We start from the raw sequence: 21,788 nt of genomic DNA, 5'->3' as shown, positions 1-21,788 counted from the left end.
AAATGATGTTTTAGCAAGCATTTTTTTATTTTCACAAGGGTAACAGGAGAAATTGGACCCCAGTAATTGTTGCGCAGTTTATCCTGAGTATGCTGGTAGCCCATATGTGGGGGTAAACCACTGTTTGGGCACACGTCGGGGCTCGAAATTGAGGGAGCACCATTTGACTTTTTGAATACGAGATTGGCTGGAATCAATGGTGGCGCCATGTTGCGTTTGGAGACCCCTGATGTGCCTAAACAGTGGAAACCCCTCAATTCTACCTCCAACACTAACCCCAACACACCCCTAACTCTAATCCCAACTGTAGCCATAACCCTAATCACACCCCTAACCACAACCCTAATTCCAACCCTAACCCTAAGGCTATGTGCCCACGTTGCGGATTCGTGTGAGATTTTTCAGCATCATTTTTGAAAAATCCGCGGGTAAAAGGCACTGCGTTTTACCTGCAGATTTTCCACGGATTTCCAGTGTTTTTTTGTGCGGATTTCACCTGCGGATTCCTATTGAGGAACAGGTGTAAAACGCTGCAGAATCCGCACAAAGAATTGACATGCTGCGGAAAATACAACGCAGCGTTTCCGCGCGGTATTTTCTGCACCATGGGCACAGCGGATTTGGTTTTCCATGGTACTGTAAACCTGATGGAACACTGCTGCGAATCCGCAGCGGCCAATCCGCTGCGGATCTGCAGCCAAATCCGCACCGTGTGCACATAGCCTAATTCTAAAGGTATGTGCACACGCTGCGGAAAACGCTGCGGATCCGCAGCAGTTTCCCATGAGTTTACAGTTCAATGTAAACCTATGGGAAACAAAAATCGCTGTACACATGCTGCGGAAAAACTGCACGGAAACACAGCGGTTTACATTCCGCAGCATGTCACTTTTTTGCGCGGATTCCGCAGCGGTTTTACAACTGCTCAAATAGAAAATCGCAGTTGTAAAACCGCAGTGAAATGCGCAGAAAAAATGCGGTAAATCCGCAGCGGAAAAATCCGCAGAGGACCAGAATATGTGTGCACATACCGAAACCCTAACCCTAACCCTAGCCCTAACCCTAGCCCTAACCCTAACCCTACCCCTAACCCTAACCCTACCCCTAACCCTACCCCTAACCCTAACCCTACCCCTAACCCTACCCCTAACCCTACCCCTAACCCTACCCCTAACCCTAACCCTAGCCCTAACCCTATTCTAACATTAGTGGAAAGAAAAATTCTTTATTTTTTTATTGACCCTACCTATGGGGGTGACAAAGTGGGGGGGGTCATTTATTATTTTTTTATATTGATCACTGAGATATAATCTATCTCAGTGATCAAAATGCACTATGGAACGAATCTGCCGGGCGGCAGATTCGGCGGGCGCCCAGGGAGAAGACGGACGGACCCCGGCAGGATCGGTAAGTATGATGGGGTGGGGGGGGAGCACGGGGGGGGGATCGGAGCATGGGGGGTGGATCGGAGCGCGGGAGGGGTGGAACGGAGCACAGGGGGGTGGAACGGAGCACGGGAGGGGGTGGAACGGAGCACGGGGGGGGGGTGGAACGGAGCACGGGGGGTGGATCGGAGTGCAGGGGGGTGATTGGAGCACGGAGAGGGTGATTGGAGCACGGGGGGAGCGGACAAGAGCACGGGGGGAGCGGAGCACAGGACGGAGGGGAGCCGAAGCAGTGTACCGGACAGATCGGAGGGCTGGGGGGGCGATCGGTGGGGTGGGGGCACATTAGTGTTTCCAGCCATGGCCGATGATATTGCAGCATCGGCCATGGCTGGATTGTAATATTTCACCAGTTATAATAGGTGAAATATTACAAATCGCTCTGATTGGCAGTTTCACTTTCAACAGCCAATCAGAGCGATCGTAGCCATGGGGGGTGAAGCCACCCCCCCTGGGCTAAACTACCACTCCCCCTGTCCCTGCAGATCGGGTGAAATGGGAGTTAACCCTTTCACCCGATCTGCAGGGACGCGATCTTTCCATGACGCCACATAGGCGTCATGGGTCGGATTGGCACCGACTTTCATGATGCCTACGTGGCGTCATGGGTCGGGAAGGGGTTAAAATGAGGGTCCCCCCAAAAATGACGTGGGGTCTCCCTATAATTAATAACCAGCAAAGGCTATGCAGACATCTGTGGGCTGATATTAATAGCCTAGGAAGGGGTCATGGATACTTATGACCTCGCTCATTAATTAAATACATGTACAGTAAGCTGCACACACACTGTACAAAATTGTATTTGTCACAGACATCTATATCTATCTATCTATCTATCTATTCAATTTGTATTTACTATATGTAATCCATCTCTTCTATCCTGGCGGCTCCTACAGTGTTACAGTACATGGCAGATGAATTGCTGGCTTTTCTTCTATCTATGTATCTATGTAATATATATACACTGCTCAAAAAAATAAAGGGAACACTAAAATCCCACATCCCAGATATCACTGAATGAAATGTTCTAGTTGTAAATCTTTATTCATTACATAGTGGATTGTGTTGAGAACAATAAAACCTAAAAATGATCAGCGTAAATCACAACTAATATCCCAAGGAGGTCTGGAGTTGGAATGATGCTCAAAATCAAAGTGGAAAATGAAGATACAGGCTGATTCAACTTCAATGGAAATGCCTCAAGACAAGGAAATGATGCTCAGTATTGTGTGTGGCCTCCATGTGCCTGTATGACCTCCCTACAATGCCTGGGCATGCTTCTGATGAGGCGGCGGATGGTCTCCTGAGGGATCTCCTACCAGACCTGTACTAAAGCATCTGCCAACTCCTGGACAGTCTGTATTGCAATGCGATGTTGATGGATGGTGCGAGACATGATGTCCCAGATGTGCTCAATCGGACTCAGGTCTGGGGAATGGGCGGGCCAGTCCATAGCTTCAATGCCTTCATTTTGCAGGAACTGCTGACACACTCCAGCCACATGAGGTCTGGCATTGTCCTACATTATGAGGAACCCATGGCCATCTGCACCAGCATATGATCTCACAAGGGGTCTGAGGATCTCATCTCGGTACCTAATGGCAGTCAGGCTACCTCTGGCGAGCACATGGAGGGCTGTACGGCCCTCCAAAAAAATGCCATCCCACACCATTACTGACCCACTGCCAAACCGGTCATGCTGAAGGATGTTGCAGGCAGCAGATTGCTCCCCACGGCGTCTCCAGACTCTGTCACATGTGCTCAGAGTGAACCCGCTTTCATCTGTGAAGAGCACAGGGTGCCAGTGGTGAATTTGCCGATCCTGGTGTTCTGTGCCAAACGCCAAGTGCTCCTCCTGTTCCTCCTTGCAAAAACCCTGAGGTAGCGGTTCTTCTTAGTTGTTGCCCTCCTACGGCCCCCTCCACATCTCCTGGTGTACAGGCCTGTCTCCTGGTAGCGCCTCCAGCCTCTGGACACTACGCTGACAGACACAACAAAGGTTCTTGCCACAGCTCGCATTGATGTGCCATCCTGGATGAGCTGTACTACCTGAGCCATTTGTGTGGGTTGTAAAGTCCGTCTCATGCTACCACGAGTGTGAAAGCACAACCAGCATTCAAAAGTGACCAAAACATCAGCTAGAAATCATTGGCACTGAGATGTGGTCTGTGGTCCCCACCTGCAGAACCACTCCTTTATTGAGGGTGTCTTGATAATTGCCAATAATTTCCATCTGTTGTCTATTCCATTTGCACAATAGCATGTGAAATTGATTGTCAATCAGTGTTGCTTCCTAAGTGGACAGTTTGATTTCACAGAAGTTTGATTGTTTGTTGTTTAAGTGTTCCCTTTATTTTTTGAGCAGTGTGTGTATATGTATATATATATATGTATATATGTATATATATATGTGTGTCACTGACATCTGTATATCTCTATGTATTCTATGTGTATGTATCTTTTCTATCTATTCTATTCTAACCTGTTAGTGTGATTTTACTGTATGCGGCACATGAATTGCCGGCTTTTCAAAGGACACCGGTGCGTAAAATTGGACAGCACTCGAATGGTTTGAGTTCTGTGGGATTTTTTTTCTCGCATTCATAAGCTTGCATTAGCGAGTCTCAGTGACAATCGCAGCCTTTTTGCATTTCTGCACCTATTAGCTAAATTAGGATACCTGACTTTTTTCATTGCATTTTTGAATGCATGTGCAATTTTTGCCAATAGTTTTTCTGCATATAATGCAATTCTATGCTGTAAATCTGTGCATAAAACTCAGCGTACCCACAAGAGAAACTGAGCACTGCAGGTCAGTTTCCGCAGCGTAAAAAATGTGCGAGATTTCTATAAATCGCATTCACTTTATACTAACTATAAGACGATTAGCTTTTTGCTCATCGAAAATACGAAGTATCAAAAACTGACCAAAAACTCACTGTGTGAACTTAACCAAAATCTCAACAACGCTTTTATACAAAACTAAAAGTGGAATTAGTAGCTCTTTTAACTTCTATTTTTAGTAAATACTTGTGTTCTCCATAAAATAAATCTTTATGTATCTTTTCTTAGATATCTGAATTGTGCCATTTCTCTGATATTCCTCCTGGGCGTGTATGAATAAATTTACAATTGGGTGTTCCCTACAAAGTCTGGTATAGTCATCACTGATTGGACGCTGACTGACTGGGCAGGGATATACCCACCCCAAACGATAGCACCTAGTTGTCAATTTATTCATGAATTTCTAGAAACAATAAATGAGGAACAGCACAATGTAGAGCTCTAGGGGAACATACTCCAGAATGTTTATCTCATTGGGAATACATTTACTTACTGAAGACAGACATGCCATGAGAACTGATAGCTCCTCTTTCATTAAAGAAGCTACATGGGGATATGAGTATTAGGGCGGGGTAAAAAGATCGTAGTTTCTCTCATTTGAGAGAATTGGGCCAATCATATAAATTACGCTCTGATCAAACTCTGGTCAGAGTGTGATCATAGTGTGATCCAATTTTCTCTCATCTAGAGAAAAGGGAGAAAAAAATTGAGTCATTGACGTGCATGGCTGAGTGTCGGATCAAATTTGGGCAGGCAAATTTTTCCCCAGACCGACTCTCAGCAAGGAAAAAATCTGAGATGTGCACGGCCGTACAGACTAATATTGGTCAGAAAGCGATCCAACGTTCTCGAATCACACTCAGACCGAAGCTACACGCCCGCACCTGCCCTCAGCCACAACACATAGTGATCCGTGTATTCTACTTGTTCTTTAAGCCACACAAAAAGGATAGACTTAACCACGGAGAAGACGATTTAGGACAATAGATATCTTTATTGAGACATGGACAAATGTATTTAAAATAAGAAGACAATATACATCCATAGACACATTCGCAACTTTACAACGATAAAATCCACTGTTTCCCAATAGATAAATGAATACCATAACAGCAGCAAGCAACCAACCTGCAGATTTATACTCATGAGATTATGGTGATACAATTGTCAAATTTGTTAACGATTTTGGTGTGGCCCTTTGCAAATACAGAGAAAACTGACTACAGATGAATGTGCCTGATCTGGGCAGGGTATTAACATGTCCTTGCCTTTTCCAAGATCCCAAGATTAATAAAATATTGTCATGGAAGATCTGGAATAGATTGGAAAAACTACACAACGAATGAGAATTCTGAAGGAGTTTCTTAGAGTTATGTGCACTCAGTTTGTTTTAGGAGTTTTAGGACAGACTTTTCCAATTCATTTCTATTGTCAAATGATTTGCTGTTCATAGGTTCGTAAAAGTGCCAGAAATGAAAGTGCGGGTCACTTCTTTGATGCATCTTCTGATAGAACATGCTCCGAACTAATCACTGAAAAGGCTCTAAAAAAAAACACTTTAGGAATAAGAATTCAGCAAAAATGTTTGAAAAACTCTTCAAAACAGCTTCAGTAAACAAAAAAACTCCAAAACTCTTAGAATAGTTTCCACTAGAGAACTCATTATCACTAACCGCATGGAAAAAAATGTACATGCCATAAAGCCACCATAGAATATGTTATGAGGACATACAAGCCAGTATACTTTACGTCCCTTGTAGATTGTGAGCCCTCGCGGGCAGGGTTCTATCTCCTCCTGTACCTGTTGTGACTTGTATTGTTCAAGATTATTGTACCTGTTTTTATTACGTATACCCCTCCTCACATGTAAAGCGCCATGGAATAAATGGCGCTATAATAATAAATAATAATAATAATTAGTATTCTTTTAAGTTCCCGTTGGTTTGTACCATCCATATAATACTTTCCCATATGTTGAGTGACGTAGTATTACAGGATATTGTCACTATTAGTTTGTTACTTAAGAATTATTAGCTAAGAATATTTTTTTTTTCCATATGGTTTAATTAATCATTTTGGACTGTTTGGTTTTGACAGCGTCTATGTATCACACTACATAGCTGGCTTCAGAATAAGTAAGCAGTAAATCTGTCAGTGAGCTTCTTCTGATGACAGGGTCTGTAATCCTTATCTTTCTTTCCTTGGGCAATCTTCTAAGATGATCTATGACCAATTCAAAGTTGAACTTTGATGTGGTGATATCTCTGTTTAGAAGATTGTTCAGCAGATCAGGAGAAGAGAGATAAGAGCTACAGACCCTGATTTCAGAGTCTGTTTACTTTTACTTTCATTTTTCTCAGGAGGATTGAGTTTGCAGCTGCATTAATATATTCAGTTCTCTCTTCAGTCATAGGTGCTGGATCAAACTCATGACGGACACCAATGGCACCTGATAGATCCAACTGTCTCATTATGGCATCCATCCTCTCCTTTATGGTTTTGACACTGCATCTGGCATTGTATTAGAAAAATAGTGTGGCATGCTGTGCTATGTTTTCCTCGAAACCCTATGAAATCTTCGTTTTGGAGCCTTTGTTGCTAACACTGACTATGCCAAGTACTTGAATATGGAATGGTTTACTATCTGCCCTTTCTTCCATACTCACAAACATAATATATGTCTCTGAGCTCCTTCTGATTACCTAAAAAAGGGGGTTTGTTACTCTTTCATCTGTCTTTTTCTGACCATCTCTAAGCTGATTTATGACCAGAGACCACATCAAAGTTGAATGTGTCGGGAAACAAAAAGCCTGTCAAAGCCTAACGGTGCAAAGTTTTTAATGAAACGGAGACTAAAAGAAAAGGAAAGCCGGCACCATTTAACCTTTATAATGAAACAAAAATGATTCTTAGCTCCAAATACATGCATTTAGGAATAAAAATTGTCCCCCAAAGTTGGACCACCCATTTAAAGTAAATCTATGAAAAGCTGTATTAATTTTCCACATAGTCCACCAATCCAATCAAAAAATTTTTTGTATTCTTGGGAAACCTTTTTGACAACTGGAGAGAAGAGGATGATTCAGTGATCATTTTGATGTGGTCAATTTCATTATTTTGATATTGCAATCTTAGGTCACGCTAAGTCTGTAGCACCAGGTTTTGGGTAGGAAAATTTAAATTTTTATTACGGTATCCTTTAGACTATTATTATTAAGAAATCAAAATGACATACCCATCAACAATGGCAGATAAGAAATGCTACCTAAAACAAACCAAAATCAGACGTCTCTATACTTGAGGAGGTCATTATAAATAATATTTAATTAAAAAGTTGTGTAAAGCTAATAATCGGCTACTCAGCAAAAAACAAAAAAAAGTGTTCTACTTGAGTTACAGCAATGCGTTTTCTGGTCAAGGTCATCCATACCAAGGCTTAGAGACAGCTAATCATCTTCTGTGGAGACATGGGTAGAAGAGAGCTTTCCAAGGTTTTCATTCCTGAAACTATGGAGATACACTCTAAGTTTCTGTGGGTCAACATTTCTTTTGCGGTTAAAGTCTACTTTGGGTTGAGTTTGTGAACACTTGTCACCTTGAAGGGTTTTAAACAGAGTCGCTAGATTAGGTCCAATCTGATCCATGAGGTTGTTTCTCACGGTGGTGACTGTCCTTTCATCACATTCCAAAAGACTACCCAATAGTTTGTTATAATATCTGGAAGAGAAGGAGGAGAGCATTTATAAGACTGAGAACACAGTGCTTACATTCAATGTTTCATAGAATGACTATACAATTTAGAAAGACTATGGATAAGCCATTTGCCAAAGGTGAACCTCCACCTCTAGAATCTTCATGATTTGCTGTCTCTTGTACACGTAGAAACAGAATAAGTGTCAAAGGGAGACTCACTTGTTAGAAAAATGCTGTGGTAGATGCACAACATCGGATATTGCCTCCACATTGTGACGGGCGATATTGCAGAGCTCAAGCTTAGAGTAACAGTCCTCCTGTACCTCCGCGATCATTCGTTGTAGATTGGAACATCTTCTTATAGCCAGAAACACCTTTGAGGTAATGCCACCAACTATGCACTTCAGGCTTTCCTTCACGAACACCTTACCCTGAGAGAATAAAATAACATCTTTAGATTTGCAATATCTGTTCCTTACATTATCCCAAGTTGTCATACATATCAAAAAATGGTGAAACCTGATAATTTTGTGGAATCTATTAAAAATCTTGCAATGTGCAGCACACTAACATTGGTGGAACCCATAGATGTTGGTGGGACTGGTCAACCATTCAATGTGTTCATCATATCACATGGTACAGCACAGCCAATCAGAAGAGACTATCAAAGCCTCTATAAAAGCAGAAGCAGGAAATGCAGAAGACATTTAGTGATGAATCTGGATAGTGAGAGAACGTCTCAGCTTACTCACTGAGAAAGGGAGAGAAAGTCATAAAACACTGAATAAACTGTACAGAGAGTGAGTGACAGCAAGCAGTGAAGAACAATTACCATCAATTTACTCATTGCCATATATTTTGAGGTAAAGGTACCTTCACACTAAACAACTTCACAACGATATTGCTAGCGATCCGTGACGTTGCAGCGTCCTGGCTAGCGATATCGTTGTGTTTGACACGCAGCAGCGATCTGGATCCTGCTGTGATGTCGTTGGTCGCTGCAGAAAGTCCAGAACTTTATTTCGTCGCTGGACTCCCTGCAGACATCGCTGAATCGGCGTGTGTGACGCCGATTCAGCGATGTCTTCACTGGTAACCAGGGTAAACATCGGGTTACTAAGCGCAGGGCCGCGCTTAGTAACCCGATGTTTACCCTGGTTACCAGCGTAAAAGTAAAAAAAACAAACACTACATACTTACCTTCAGCTGTCTGTCCCCGGCGCTCTGCTTCTCTGCACTCCTCCTGCACTGGCTGTGAGCGCCGACCAGCCGGAAAGCAGAGCGGTGACGTCACCGCTCTGCTTTCCGGCCGCTGTGCTCACAGTCAGTGCAGGAAAGCACAGCGCCGAGGACAGACAGCGGAAGGTAAGTATGTAGTGTTTGTTTTTTTTACTTTTACGATGGTAACCAGGGTAAACATCGGGTTACTAAGCGCGGCCCTGCGCTTAGTAACCCGATGTTTACCCTTGTTACCGGCATCGTTGGTCGCTGGAGAGCGGTCTGTGTGACAGCTCTCCAGCGACCAAACAGCGACGCTGCAGCGATCGACATCGTTGTCTGTATCGCTGCAGCGTCGCTTAGTGTGAAGGTACCTTTACTTTGACACGTCTTAGGCTGTTCTTGAGTTAGGGTACCGTCTCACAGTGACACTTTTGTCGCTACGACGGTACGATCCGTGACGTTCCAGCGATATCCATACGATATCGCTGTGTCTGACACGCAGCAGCGATCAGGGACCCTGCTGAGAATCGTACGTCGTAGCAGATCGTTTGGAACTTTCTTTCGTCGCTGGATCTCCCGCTGTCATCGCTGGATCGGTGTGTGTGACACCGATCCAGCGATGCGTTCGCTTGTAACCAGGGTAAACATCGGGTTACTAAGCGCAGGGCCGCGCTTAGTAACCCGATGTTTATCCTGGTTACCATCGTAAATGTAAAAAAAAAAAAACACTACATACTTACATTCCGGTGTCCGTCAGGTCCCTTGCCGTCTGCTTTCCCGCACTGACTGACTGCCGGCCGTAAAGTGAAAGCAGAGCAGAGCGGTGACGTCACCGCTGTGCTGTGCTTTCACTTTACGGCCGGCAGTCAGTCAGTGCGGGAAGCAGACGGCAAGGGACAGACACCGGAATGTAAGTACGTAGTGTTTGTTTTTTTTTACGCTGGTAACCAGGGTAAACATCGGGTTACTAAGCGCGGCCCTTATCGCTGGTCGTGATCGTTGGTAAATTGTATAGTGTAACGGTACCCTTAGAGAGCTTGAAAGGGGTTGGCTACGGTTCTAGGGGACGTCAGACTATCATTTACTTCTTTTAAGGGCAATTAGTGAATTGATATGGCACAAAGCAAATTTCCTGGGACTATACAGCAAAGCTGGAAAATCTGAGTTTCCAAAAATTCTCTCGTCTCTATCAGGTATGTTGAATTTCCATATGTCCAATCCTTTGTTCTAGGGAAGATAAGCCACTGTCAAAGGCCAGCCTAGATATGTTCAATGAGTTATCTAATACTTATCACAATCTTTAATCTTAAAGGGGTTAGGTGGTCCATTTCTTTGACACTAATAGCCTATCCTTAAAGGGGTTCTCCAAGACCTGTGCCTTAACTGACTGAGGTGCTTTATCGTAAGCAGACACATCAGTAAGCTGCTAAAGAAGGGCTATGACAAGAGAAGAAATAAATCTTCTCTTCTTCTGACTGAGCACAAAGGATTTTTTTTCAGCCTCAGACCTCTATGCCCAGCTGAAAAGATTAATTTCTTCTGCCACAGATGTTATTCTGGCAGCTCACCAGTGTGTATGGTTATGATACAGCTCCTCTGTCAGTTGAGGCTCAGGTCCAGGGAACTGTGTTACCTCAGATTGCAGCCCATCCTGACACAATACAAGGACAGGCTGCCATTTGTATTATTTGATGGTGGCCATTTTATTACATTTTTGGAGAACCCCCTTAAGATAGATCACCAATATCAAATTGGTTGGGGTCCAATATGCTATTCAATTCAATATTGCCATCTCCGTGTGCGGTTCCACCATTACTCCAAAGCAACATGCCCTCTGCCTTGGGGTCATCCTTGATTCTGACCTTTCATTCACCCCCCACATCCGATCACTGGCTCGCTCTTCTTATCTGCATCTCAAAAACATTTCTAGAATTCGCCCTTTTCTTACTTTCAACTCTGCAAAAACTCTTACTGTTTCACTTATTCATTCTCGTCTGGACTATTGTAACTCTCTACTAATCGGCCTCCCTCTTACCAAACTCTCCCCGCTCCAATCTGTCCTGAATGCTGCTGCCAGGATCATATTCCTCACCAACCGTTACACCGATGCCTCTACCTTGTGCCAGTCATTACACTGGTTACCCATCCACTCCAGAATCCAGTACAAAACTACTACCCTCATCCACAAAGCACTCCATGGCTCAGCACCACCCTATATCTCCTCTCTGGTCTCGGTCTACCACCCTACCCGTGCCCTCCGCTCCGCTAATGACCTCAGGTTAGCATCCTCAATAATCAGAACCTCCCACTCCCGTCTCCAAGACTTTACACGTGCTGCGCCGATTCTTTGGAATGCACTACCTAGGTTAATGCGATTAATCCCCAATCCCCACAGTTTTAAGCGTGCCCTAAAAACTCATTTGTTCAGACTGGCCTACCGCCTCAATGCATTAATGTAAGGATCCCTGTGTGGCCTATTTAAAAAAAAAAAAAAAATGTTCTCATTCACTTTATGCAGTTAATAGCCCTCTGTGTCTGTACTGCTACATACTTAGGCAGTTAACTGGTTCATGCAGCTTTACATGAACACCCGAGCCTTACACTATGGCCGGTCCGAATAACTATAGCATTTGTTACCATCCACCTCTCGTGTCTCCCCTTTTCCTCATAGTCTGTAAGCTTGCGAGCAGGGCCCTCATTCCTCCTGGTATCTGTTTTGAACTGTATTCCTGTTATGCTGTAATGTCTATTGTCTGTGCAAGTCCCCTCTATAATTTGTAAAGCGCTGCGGAATATGTTGGCGCTATATAAATAAAAATTATTATTATTATTATTATTAATAGGAACTTAGCTGCTACTACACAGTGTACAGATATGTTCTGTTCATCTGTCTATCAGAACTCATAACAGCTGATCAGTGAGGGGTGCCAGGTGTCGGACCCCACTGACATGATGTTAACGACCTATTTTTGAATCGGTTATCAATTCCAAAGTAGTGGACAAGCCCTTTAAAGTGAAGTATAATATACTATATAATAAACAAATGATGATGAACAAATAATTAAGAAATTAATACCAGAAAATATAGCAAATAAGTACAATACATGCAATGTGTGAAAGCTCATGGGTCTCTACCTGGGTATCAAATTTAGCAGCATTGAACAAGAAGGACTTGCAGATGTCATAGAGTCCGTCAGTGTCACACGTCGTATTCTCTAGACAGGCGAAGGCTCCACAGCCGACTGTCAAAGCTCCATTTAGGCAACGAACAATTTCTACTATATGGGAAACAGCAAAATTCATGTTATTAGCTTCAAAAATATATTTTAAGAGGTGTTTCATATGCTGTGTCTATGGAAAGTTATTACCCCCTTTAGATATTCTTAGACTTTTTAATATCCAAGTCAAAAATGTGAGCTGCATTAAAGTGGAAGTATCAGCAGATCAAAAGTGGCCATTTTTTGTTTCCGCTGTTCTCCTAATTATTATGTTTTTGTTTTTTACTTATTTTTCTTTTTTTTTAATTTTTACTATGCAATAATTTTTAAGTTCTTTACAAGGGGCCTGATCACACAATTCTTTGGGTTGGGGACATGTTTTTAGGCCCTTTTGTATAATTAGCCTTGGAGCCACAGCCCCTAAATAAAGACCATCAAAATTTACATAAAATAAAAAGGCCTCAGTACTCAAGGGAGCAGCAGGAATAAAGAATTGCCACTTTTGACCTACAGACAGGTCTTCTTTAATTGAAGCTAAAAAAAAAAATCACAAAAACAACTGAATTCCTAACTCTTCCCCTCGTTATTAAGATATACCTATATCATCTCACATGCAGTGTGCAGAGTGGGTCCAAATGGCCAATTAAACAGTTTACAAAATAATGATACCAGATTGTAAAAATGTACTTGTACCTGTCCACAAATATGTAAATCTTCATAAAATAGAACAAAATGTAAAAATTTGCTCAGAGCAGAATGTGAGGAGGGGCCATAGTGAGGGATCGATGACAATGAAAATTTGGAATCACTAAAAAAACACTCACACAGTGTATAAAAATCATTTTTTTACTCAACAGCTATTAATCTCTTATAGGACCATTTACAGTTTCCTATGCTACAGAATTGTATGTGTAATGATGGTCCATATGGGATGCAATTGTTTTTCTCGCTCTGTCCGATTTCAGAGTGAAATCACAGCATGCCGAATACAGCTGAGAAAAATAGGCAGATCTGCACCGCCTCATTGAATAACATTGGTCCGATTTTTTTATAGGATTGCACTCATCCGATTTATAGGTGTGAGCAAGCCTTAAAGGGAGCCTATCAGTGTAAATTACTAACAATATGTTATGTATAGAGTAGGTGAGGAGCAGATTGATCTGTAGGTTTGTGAGAAAATATTCAGTACAGCTTGTAGGTTATTGAAATCTCTGCTCATGCTATGTTTAGGAGTCCAGTGCGTGGTCCTAAACCGTGATTGACAGCTATTTGTGTTTGAAAACTCATACAAAAAAGGCTGTTATTCACTGATCAGGACCACCACCTGGACTCCTAAACATAGCATGAGCAGGGATTTCAATAACCCTCAAGTTATCTAATATATAAAGCTAAATGTGTGTGTGTGTGAGTGTGCGTGCGTGCGTGCGTGTGTGTGTATTTATGTATGTCCGGGATTGGCATCTGCACCGTCGCAGCTACAGCCACAAAATTTTGCACAGTCACACGTCTGGACCCCGAGAGCGTCATAGGCTATGTTGTGAGGCGAAATTTTAACCAATTCACCAAACAATTTTGCCCCTATCTACATAATGGGGAAAAAGTGAAAGGAAAAGTGTTGGAGGCAAATTGACAGCTGCCAGATGTGAACAAGGGGGACTTAAAGAATGAGAGCGATGGCGCCAAAGAGTATATACCGTACAGTTGCTAAGGTGGGGCCCCGACATGGGATACTCACCACACACGGGGATATGAACACACACACAAAATGCGCCACACACTACCACGTGCTTGAACACACATACCATCCTCAGCACACATTTCACCACACATACACCAACCTCGCCACATGAAAGTCAAAACACAAAAGTCGCCGCTCAAAACTCGCCACGCGCAAAATTTACCACATGCAAAACTCGCCACATGCAAAACTAGGCTCACGCAAAACTAGCCACACGTGCAAAACTCACCTCATGGAAAACTCGCCACACGCAAAACTTGCACATGCAGAAAAATTGCCACATGCACAAAAGTTGCAACACATGCAAAAGTTGCCTCACACAAAACTTGCACCTACTCAAAACGCACCACACATAAAACTCGCCACGCGCAAAACTCGCCATGAGCAAAACTTGCTGCACACAACTTGCTACACTAACCTGTCACATGCAACTCGACACACAAAAAGTTGCTACACGCATGTCGCCACACAAAACTCATCTCACAAAAGTCGCTACATGCATGTCGCCACACGGAACTCAACACAACTTGACACATGAAACTCGCCCTAAAACACACACAAGTCTGGTATTATCCTTCAAAAATAAAAAACTGATTAATAAGCAGACAAACTACAAGAGCAACAAAAGTACCATATCGGAAAGACGGCAGCTGTCAGTCACATGACCTGTCTTTTATGTGTAGGTGTGAGCTAATATATACTGCCGGGGGAGGGCTTCCTGTTGGCTGGGGATTTATCAGGCTGCCAATTTAGCTTACAAATACTGAGGTAAAAATACTGACCAAATAACATGTGAACGAGGTCTAATACAGGAGGAGATGACACACAGATATATACTATATACAGGAGGAGATGACACACAGGTATATACTATATACAGGAGGAGATGAGTTACAGGTATATACTATATACAGGAGGAGATAACATACAGGTATATACTATAGGAGGAGATGACATACAGGTATATACTATATACAGGAGATGACACACGTATATACTATATACAGGAGGAGATGACATACAGGTATATACTATATAAAAGAGGAGATGACACATAGGTATATAGAGGAGGAGATGACATACAGCAGGTATATACTATATACAGGGGAGATGACATAGAGTTATATACTATATACAGGAGATGACATACAGGTATATACTATATATAGGAGGAGATGACATACAGGTATATACTATATACAGGTATATACTATATACAGGAGATGACACACATATATACTATATACAGGAGGAGATGACATACAGGTATATACTATATAAAAGAGGAGATGACACATAGGTATATAGAGGAGGAGATGACATACAGCAGGTATATACTATATACAGGGGAGATGACATACAGGTATATACTATATACAGGAGATGACATACAGGTATATACTATATATAGGAGGAGATGACATACCGGTATATACTATATACAGAAGAGATGACATACAGGTATATACTATACAGGAGAAGATGACACATAGGTATATACAATATACAGGAGGAGATGACATACAGCAGGTATATACTATTTACAGGGGAGATGACATACAGGTATATAATATATACAGGGGAGATGACATACAGATATATACTATATACATGAGATGACATACAGGTGTATACTATATATAAGGGACATGACAAACAAGTATATACTGAGGGGAAAATGAGAGGTGTGAGGTGAAAATGAGATGTGACAAAAGAAATGACTTTAAAAAATGCATGTTTGTGCAGCATGCCACACAAACTTTTCGCCACTTTTTGTTCCCCTTTTCAGAATATCCCTGATGTACTGAAAAGTTAGTAGACTATGATCCAGCAGAAGGTGGAACAGTCTCAGATGACAAATTCAACACTGCAGCATCTGTATGTGTAGAGTACAATACTCAGGGTAAAATGAGGAGGTGATGTGTTCCCCCACATCTGCTGTAGAACTACAAGTCCAGGCATGCCTTCCCAGTCTCCAACAGTAATGACTTGCAGGGATTTGTAGACCCACAACGAAATAGCTGCATTTCCACATTCATGGCAAAATAAAATCAGTTAATGTAATACATCATTTTATGAATATTATAGTAATCGCAGTACTTCTATTTTGTAATTTCCACTTCTATATACAACAGACCTAGCAGAACAAAGAGTAAATTGTGTTACCTGAGCTGTTTGATGCCCATTTCCCTGCATTGTGCCACTTACCTGAGCTCTGAGATGCCCATTCTCTGCAGTGTACCCCTTTCCTGAGCTCTGTGATGCCCATTTCCCTGCATTGTGCCAATTTCATGAGCTCTGTGATGCCCATTTCCCGGCAGTGTACCCCTTACCTGAGCTTTATGATGCCCATCTTCCTGCAGTGTACCCCTTTGCTGAGCTCTGTGATGGCCATTTCCCTGTAATGTGCCCCTTTCCTGAGCTTTGTGATGCCCATTTCCCTGTAATGTGCCCCTTTCCTGAGCTCTGTGATGCCCATTTCCCTGCAGTGTGCCCCTTTCCTGAACTCTGTGATGCCCATCTTCCTGCAGTGTGCCCCTTACCTCAGCTCTGTGATGCCCATTTCCCTGTAATGTGCACCTTACCTAAGCTCCGTTATGCCCCTTTCCCTGTAATGTGCCCCTTTAATGAGTTCTGTGATGCCCATTTCCCTGTAATGTGCCCCTTACCTGAGCTCTGAGATGCCCATTTCCTTGCATTGTGCCCCTTACCTGAGATCCGTTATGCCCCTTTCCCTGTAATGTGCCCCTTACCTGATCTCTGTGATGCCCCTTCCCCTGTAATGTGCACCTTACCTAAGCTCCGTTATGCCCCTTTCCCTGTAATGTGCCCCTTTAATGAGTTCTGTGATGCCCATTTCCCTGTAATGTGCCCCTTACCTGAGCTCTGAGATGCCCATTTCCTTGCATTGTGCCCCTTACCTGAGCTCCGTGATGCCTATTTCCATGTAATGTGCCCCTTACCTGAGCTCTGTGATGCCCATTTCCCAGTAATGTGCCCCTTACCTGAGCTCTGTGATGCCCCTTTCCCTGCAGTGTGCCCCTTACTTGAGCTCCGTTATGCCCATTTCCCTGTAATGTGCCCCTTTCCTGAGCTCTGGAATGCCAATTTCCTGCATTGTACCCCTTTCCTGAGCTCTGTAATGCCAATTTCCCTGCATTGTACCCCTTTCCTGAGCTGTGTGATGCCCCTCTTCCTGCATCGTACCTCTTTCCTTAGCTCTGTAATGCCAATTTCCCTGCATTGTACCCCTTTCCTGAGCTCTGTGATGCCCCTCTTCCTGCATTGAGCCCCTTACCTGAGCTCTGTAATGCCAATTTCCCTGCATTGTGCCCCTTTCCTGAGCTGTGCGATGCCAATTTCACTGCATTGTACTCCTTTGCTGAGCTCTGTGTGATGCTCCTTTTCCTGCATTGTACCTCTTTCCTGAGCTCTGTAATGCCAATTTCCCTGCATTGTGCCCCTTTCCTGAGCTGTGTGATGCCCCTCTTCCTGCATTGTACCCCTTCCCTGAGCTCTGTGATGCCCCTCTTCCTGTATTGTGCCCCTTACCTGAGCTCTGTGATGCCCCTCTTCCTGTATTGTGCCCCTTTCCTGAGCTGTGTGATGCCCCACTTCCTGTGCTGCCCCTCTTCCTGTATTGTGCCCCTTTCCTGAGCTGTGTGATGCACCTCTTCCTGCATTGTACCCCTTTCCTGAGCTGTGTGATGCCCCTCTTCCTGTATTGTGCCCCTTTCCTGAGCTGTGTGATGCCCCTCTTCCTGCATTGTACCTCTTTCCTGAGCTGTGTGATGCCCCTCTTCCTGTATTGTGCCCCTTACCTGAGCTCTGTGATGCCCCTCTTCCTGTATTGTGCCCCTTTCCTGAGCTGTGTGATGCCCCTCTTCATGCATTGTACCCCTTTCCTTAGCTCTGTGATGCCGCTCTTCCTGTATTGTGCCCCTTACCTGAGCTCTGTGATGCCCCTCTTCCTGTATTGTGCCCCTTTCCTGAGCTCTGTGATGCCCCTCTCCCTGCATTGTGCCCCTTTCCTGAGCTCTGTGATGCCCCTCTTCCTGCATTGTACCCCTTTCCTGAGCTCTGTGATGCCCCTCTTCCTGCATTGTGCCCCTTTCCTTAGCTCTGTGATGCCCCTCTTCCTGCATTGTGCCCCTTACCTGAGCTCTGTGATGCCCCTCTTCCTGCATTGTGCCCCTTACCTGAGCTCTGTGATGCCCCTCTTCCTGCATTGTGCCCCTTACCTGAGCTCTGCGATGCCCCTCTTCCTGCATTGTACCCCTTTCCTGAGCTCTGTGATGCCCCTCTTCCTGCATTGTGCCCCTTTCCTTAGCTCTGTGATGCCCCTCTTCCTGCATTGTACCCCTTTCCTGAGCTCTGTGATGCCCCTCTTCCTGCATTGTACTCCTTTCCTTAGCTCTGTGATGCCCCTCTTCCTGCATTGTGCCCCTTACCTGAGCTCTGTGATGCCCCTCTTCCTGTATTGTGCCCCTTTCCTGAGCTCTGTGATGCCCCTCTTCCTGCATTGTGCCCCTTTCCTGAGCTCTGTGATGCCCCACTTCCTGCATTGTACCCCTTTCCTGAGCTCTGTGATGCCCCTCTTCCTGCATTGTGCCCCTTTCCTGAGCTCTGTGATGCCCCTCTTCCTGCAATGTACCCCTTTCCTGAGCTCTGTGATGCCCCTCTTCCTGCATTGTACCCCTTTCCTGAGCTCTGTGATGCCCCTCTTCCTGCATTGTACCCCTTTCCTGAGCTCTGTGATGCCCCTCTTCCTGCATTGTACCCTTTCCTGAGCTGTGTGATGCCCCTCTTCCTGCATTGTGCCCCTTTCCTGAGCTCTGTAATGCCAATTTCCCTGCATTGTACCCCTTTCCTGAGCTCTGTGATGCCCCTCTTCCTGCATTGTACCCCTTTCCTGAGCTGTGTGATGCCCCTCTTCCTGTATTGTGCCCCTTACCTGAGCTGTGTCATGCCCCTCTTCCTGCATTGTACCCCTTTCCTGAGCTCTGTGATGCCCCTCTTCCTGCATTGTACCCTTTTCCTGAGCTCTGTGATGCCCCTCTTCCTGCATTGTGCCCCTTACCTGAGCTCTGTGATGCCCCTCTTCCTGCATTGTACCCCTTTCCTGAGCTCTGTGATGCCCCTCTTCCTGCATTGTGCCCCTTACCTGAGCTCTGTGATGCCCCTCTTCCTGCATTGTACCCTTTCCTGAGCTGTGTGATGCCCCTCTTCCTGCATTGTGCCCCTTTCCTGAGCTCTGTAATGCCAATTTCCCTGCATTGTACCCCTTTCCTGAGCTCTGTGATGCCCCTCTTCCTGCATTGTACCCCTTTCCTGAGCTGTGTGATGCCCCTCTTCCTGTATTGTGCCCCTTACCTGAGCTGTGTCATGCCCCTCTTCCTGCATTGTACCCCTTTCCTGAGCTCTGTGATGCCCCTCTTCCTGCATTGTGCCCCTTACCTGAGCTCTGTGATGCCCCTCTTCCTGCATTATACCCCTTTCCTGAGCTCTGTGATGCCCCTCTTCCTGCATTGTACCCTTTTCCTGAGCTCTGTGATGCCCCTCTTCCTGCATTGTGCCCCTTACCTGAGCTCTGTGATGCCCCTCTTCCTGCATTGTACCCCTTTCCTGAGCTCTGTGATGCCCCTCTTCCTGCATTGTGCCCCTTACCTGAGCTCTGTGATGCCCCTCTTCCTGCATTGTACCCCTTTCCTGAGCTCTGTGATGCCCCTCTTCCTGCATTGTACCCCTTTCCTGAGCTCTGTGATGCCCCTCTTCCTGCATTGTACCCTTTCCTGAGCTGTGTGATGCCCCTCTTCCTGCATTGTGCCCCTTTCCTGAGCTCTGTAATGCCAATTTCCCTGCATTGTACCCCTTTCCTGAGCTGTGTGATGCCCCTCTTCCTGTATTGTGCCCCTTACCTGAGCTGTGTCATGCCCCTCTTCCTGCATTGTACCCCTTTCCTGAGCTCTGTGATGCCCCTCTTCCTGCATTGTACCCCTTTCCTGAGCTCTGTGATGCCCCTCTTCCTGCATTGTGCCCCTTACCTGAGCTCTGTGATGCCCCTCTTCCTGCATTGTACCCCTTTCCTGAGCTCTGTGATGCCCCTCTTCCTGCATTGTGCCCCTTACCTGAGCTCTGTGATGCCCCTCTTCCTGCATTATACCCCTTTCCTGAGCTCTGTGATGCCCCTCTTCCTGCATTGTGCCCCTTACCTGAGCTCTGTGATGCCCCTCTTCCTGCATTGTACCCCTTTCCTGAGCTCTGTGATGCCCCTCTTCCTGCATTGTGCCCCTTACCTGAGCTCTGTGATGCCCCTCTTCCTGCATTGTGCCCCTTTCCTGAGCTCTGTGATGCCCCTCTTCCTGCATTGTGCCCCTTTCCTGAGCTCTGTGATGCCCCTCTTCCTGCATTGTGCCCCTTTCCTGAGCTCTGTGATGCCCCTCTTCCTGCATTGTGCCCCTTTCCTGAGCTCTGTGATGCCCCTCTTCCTGCATTGTGCCCCTTTCCTGAGCTCTGTGATGCCCCTCTTCCTGCATTGTGCCCCTTTCCTGAGCTCTGTGATGCCCCTCTTCCTGCATTGTGCCCCTTTCCTGAGCTCTGTGATGCCCCTCTTCCTGCATTGTGCCCCTTTCCTGAGCTGTGTGATGCCCCTCTTCCTGTATTGTGCCCCTTACCTGAGCTGTGTGATGCTCCTCTGCTTTTCCTCACCAGCACTGAGTCTTCCAGCTCTTCATCATCATAGGCAGAGCATAGACTGACCAGCAGCAGAAGGAGGAGGTTGCTCTTCAGATTCATTCTCCGCTCAGTCAGCTCAGACCCTTCCTGCAGGCTGTTGGATCACATCTGCCACATTTTATACACTACACATATCTGCACCATGCATCAGCAGCCAATCCGCATTCTTCCTCCAGTCACCAATCACTGCACAAACCCATTCATTAAAAAATATTTTAAACCCCCACCACAAGTTTTCCAGGAAATATTGACCACCTGATTGAACAAGACACCTTCCTTCTCTATCATACGAAGTGTTTCACTGGGAGACTGGGGATATTCATCGGATTTCAGGGCGAGACAGTGCCCTACTAGTGCCAGTGATGCCCCCTATGCCACATAGACCCATCTCACGTTATGGGTTCTTGGTTTAATTTTTTTGAAACTTCTTGGAAATGCTCTGAAATTTCCATTGCTGATGATATTTACCAATTCATGAGATGATTAAGGGAATATTGTTACTTTAGGGAATTGTAAGGTTTATTATTATTATTGTTAATTATGCTTGCTTATATACTGTCAACATGTCAACACATTCTACAGCATTTTACAGACATTATCAACACTGTCCCCATTGGGGGTCATGATATAAATTCCCTATCAGTATGTCTTTGGAGTTTCGGAGGAAACCTGAGAACCTGGAGGAAACCCACGCAAACACGGGGAGAACACACAAACTCCTTGCAGATGTTGTCCTTAGTGGGAATGAAAGCCAGTTTGCCATATCATCATGACGGCATGCGCTTAGATTTCCAGTGACACAAAGCCTTGTAAAAGGAGAATTCAAACACTCGGATTATTTCTACAGATGTCCACAATGGAGTCAAGAACATTGTGATCTCCCAAGGAAGCATC

At 44.8% G+C, this 21,788-nt stretch overlaps 1 protein-coding gene across 1 annotated transcript; it reads right to left on the bottom strand.

Annotated features, from left to right (window-relative positions):
* Positions 1 to 5,260: 5,260 nt before the first annotated feature.
* Positions 5,261 to 20,979, bottom strand: STC1 (stanniocalcin 1). Its single transcript, XM_069766660.1, has 4 exons — positions 20,834 to 20,979; positions 12,339 to 12,481; positions 8,202 to 8,413; positions 5,261 to 8,006 (listed from the first exon to the last, which is right to left on the bottom strand). Exons 1-4 carry the CDS (start codon positions 20,952 to 20,954, stop codon positions 7,736 to 7,738), a joined length of 747 nt encoding a protein of 248 aa, XP_069622761.1. The 5' UTR covers positions 20,955 to 20,979; the 3' UTR covers positions 5,261 to 7,735.
* Positions 20,980 to 21,788: the final 809 nt, after the last annotated feature.

The sequence above is a fragment of the Ranitomeya imitator genome, chromosome 4 (genome assembly GCF_032444005.1).
Source record: "Ranitomeya imitator isolate aRanImi1 chromosome 4, aRanImi1.pri, whole genome shotgun sequence".
Taxonomy (NCBI): domain Eukaryota; kingdom Metazoa; phylum Chordata; class Amphibia; order Anura; family Dendrobatidae; genus Ranitomeya; species Ranitomeya imitator.
Note: the sequence above shows the minus strand (reverse complement) of the source record. Positions and strands in the feature narration are given on the sequence as shown.

Coding starts and splice junctions, on each gene's coding strand:
- STC1 (XM_069766660.1), bottom strand. CDS start 20,954: ATGAATCTGAAGAGCAACCTCCTCCTTCTGCTGCTGGTCAGTCTATGC. Junction 12,482..20,833: donor AGGAGCATCACACAGCTCAG/GTAAGGGGCACA, acceptor TTTCCCATATAG/TAGAAATTGTTCGTTGCCTA. Junction 8,414..12,338: donor CTGCTAAATTTGATACCCAG/GTAGAGACCCAT, acceptor TTATTCTCTCAG/GGTAAGGTGTTCGTGAAGGA.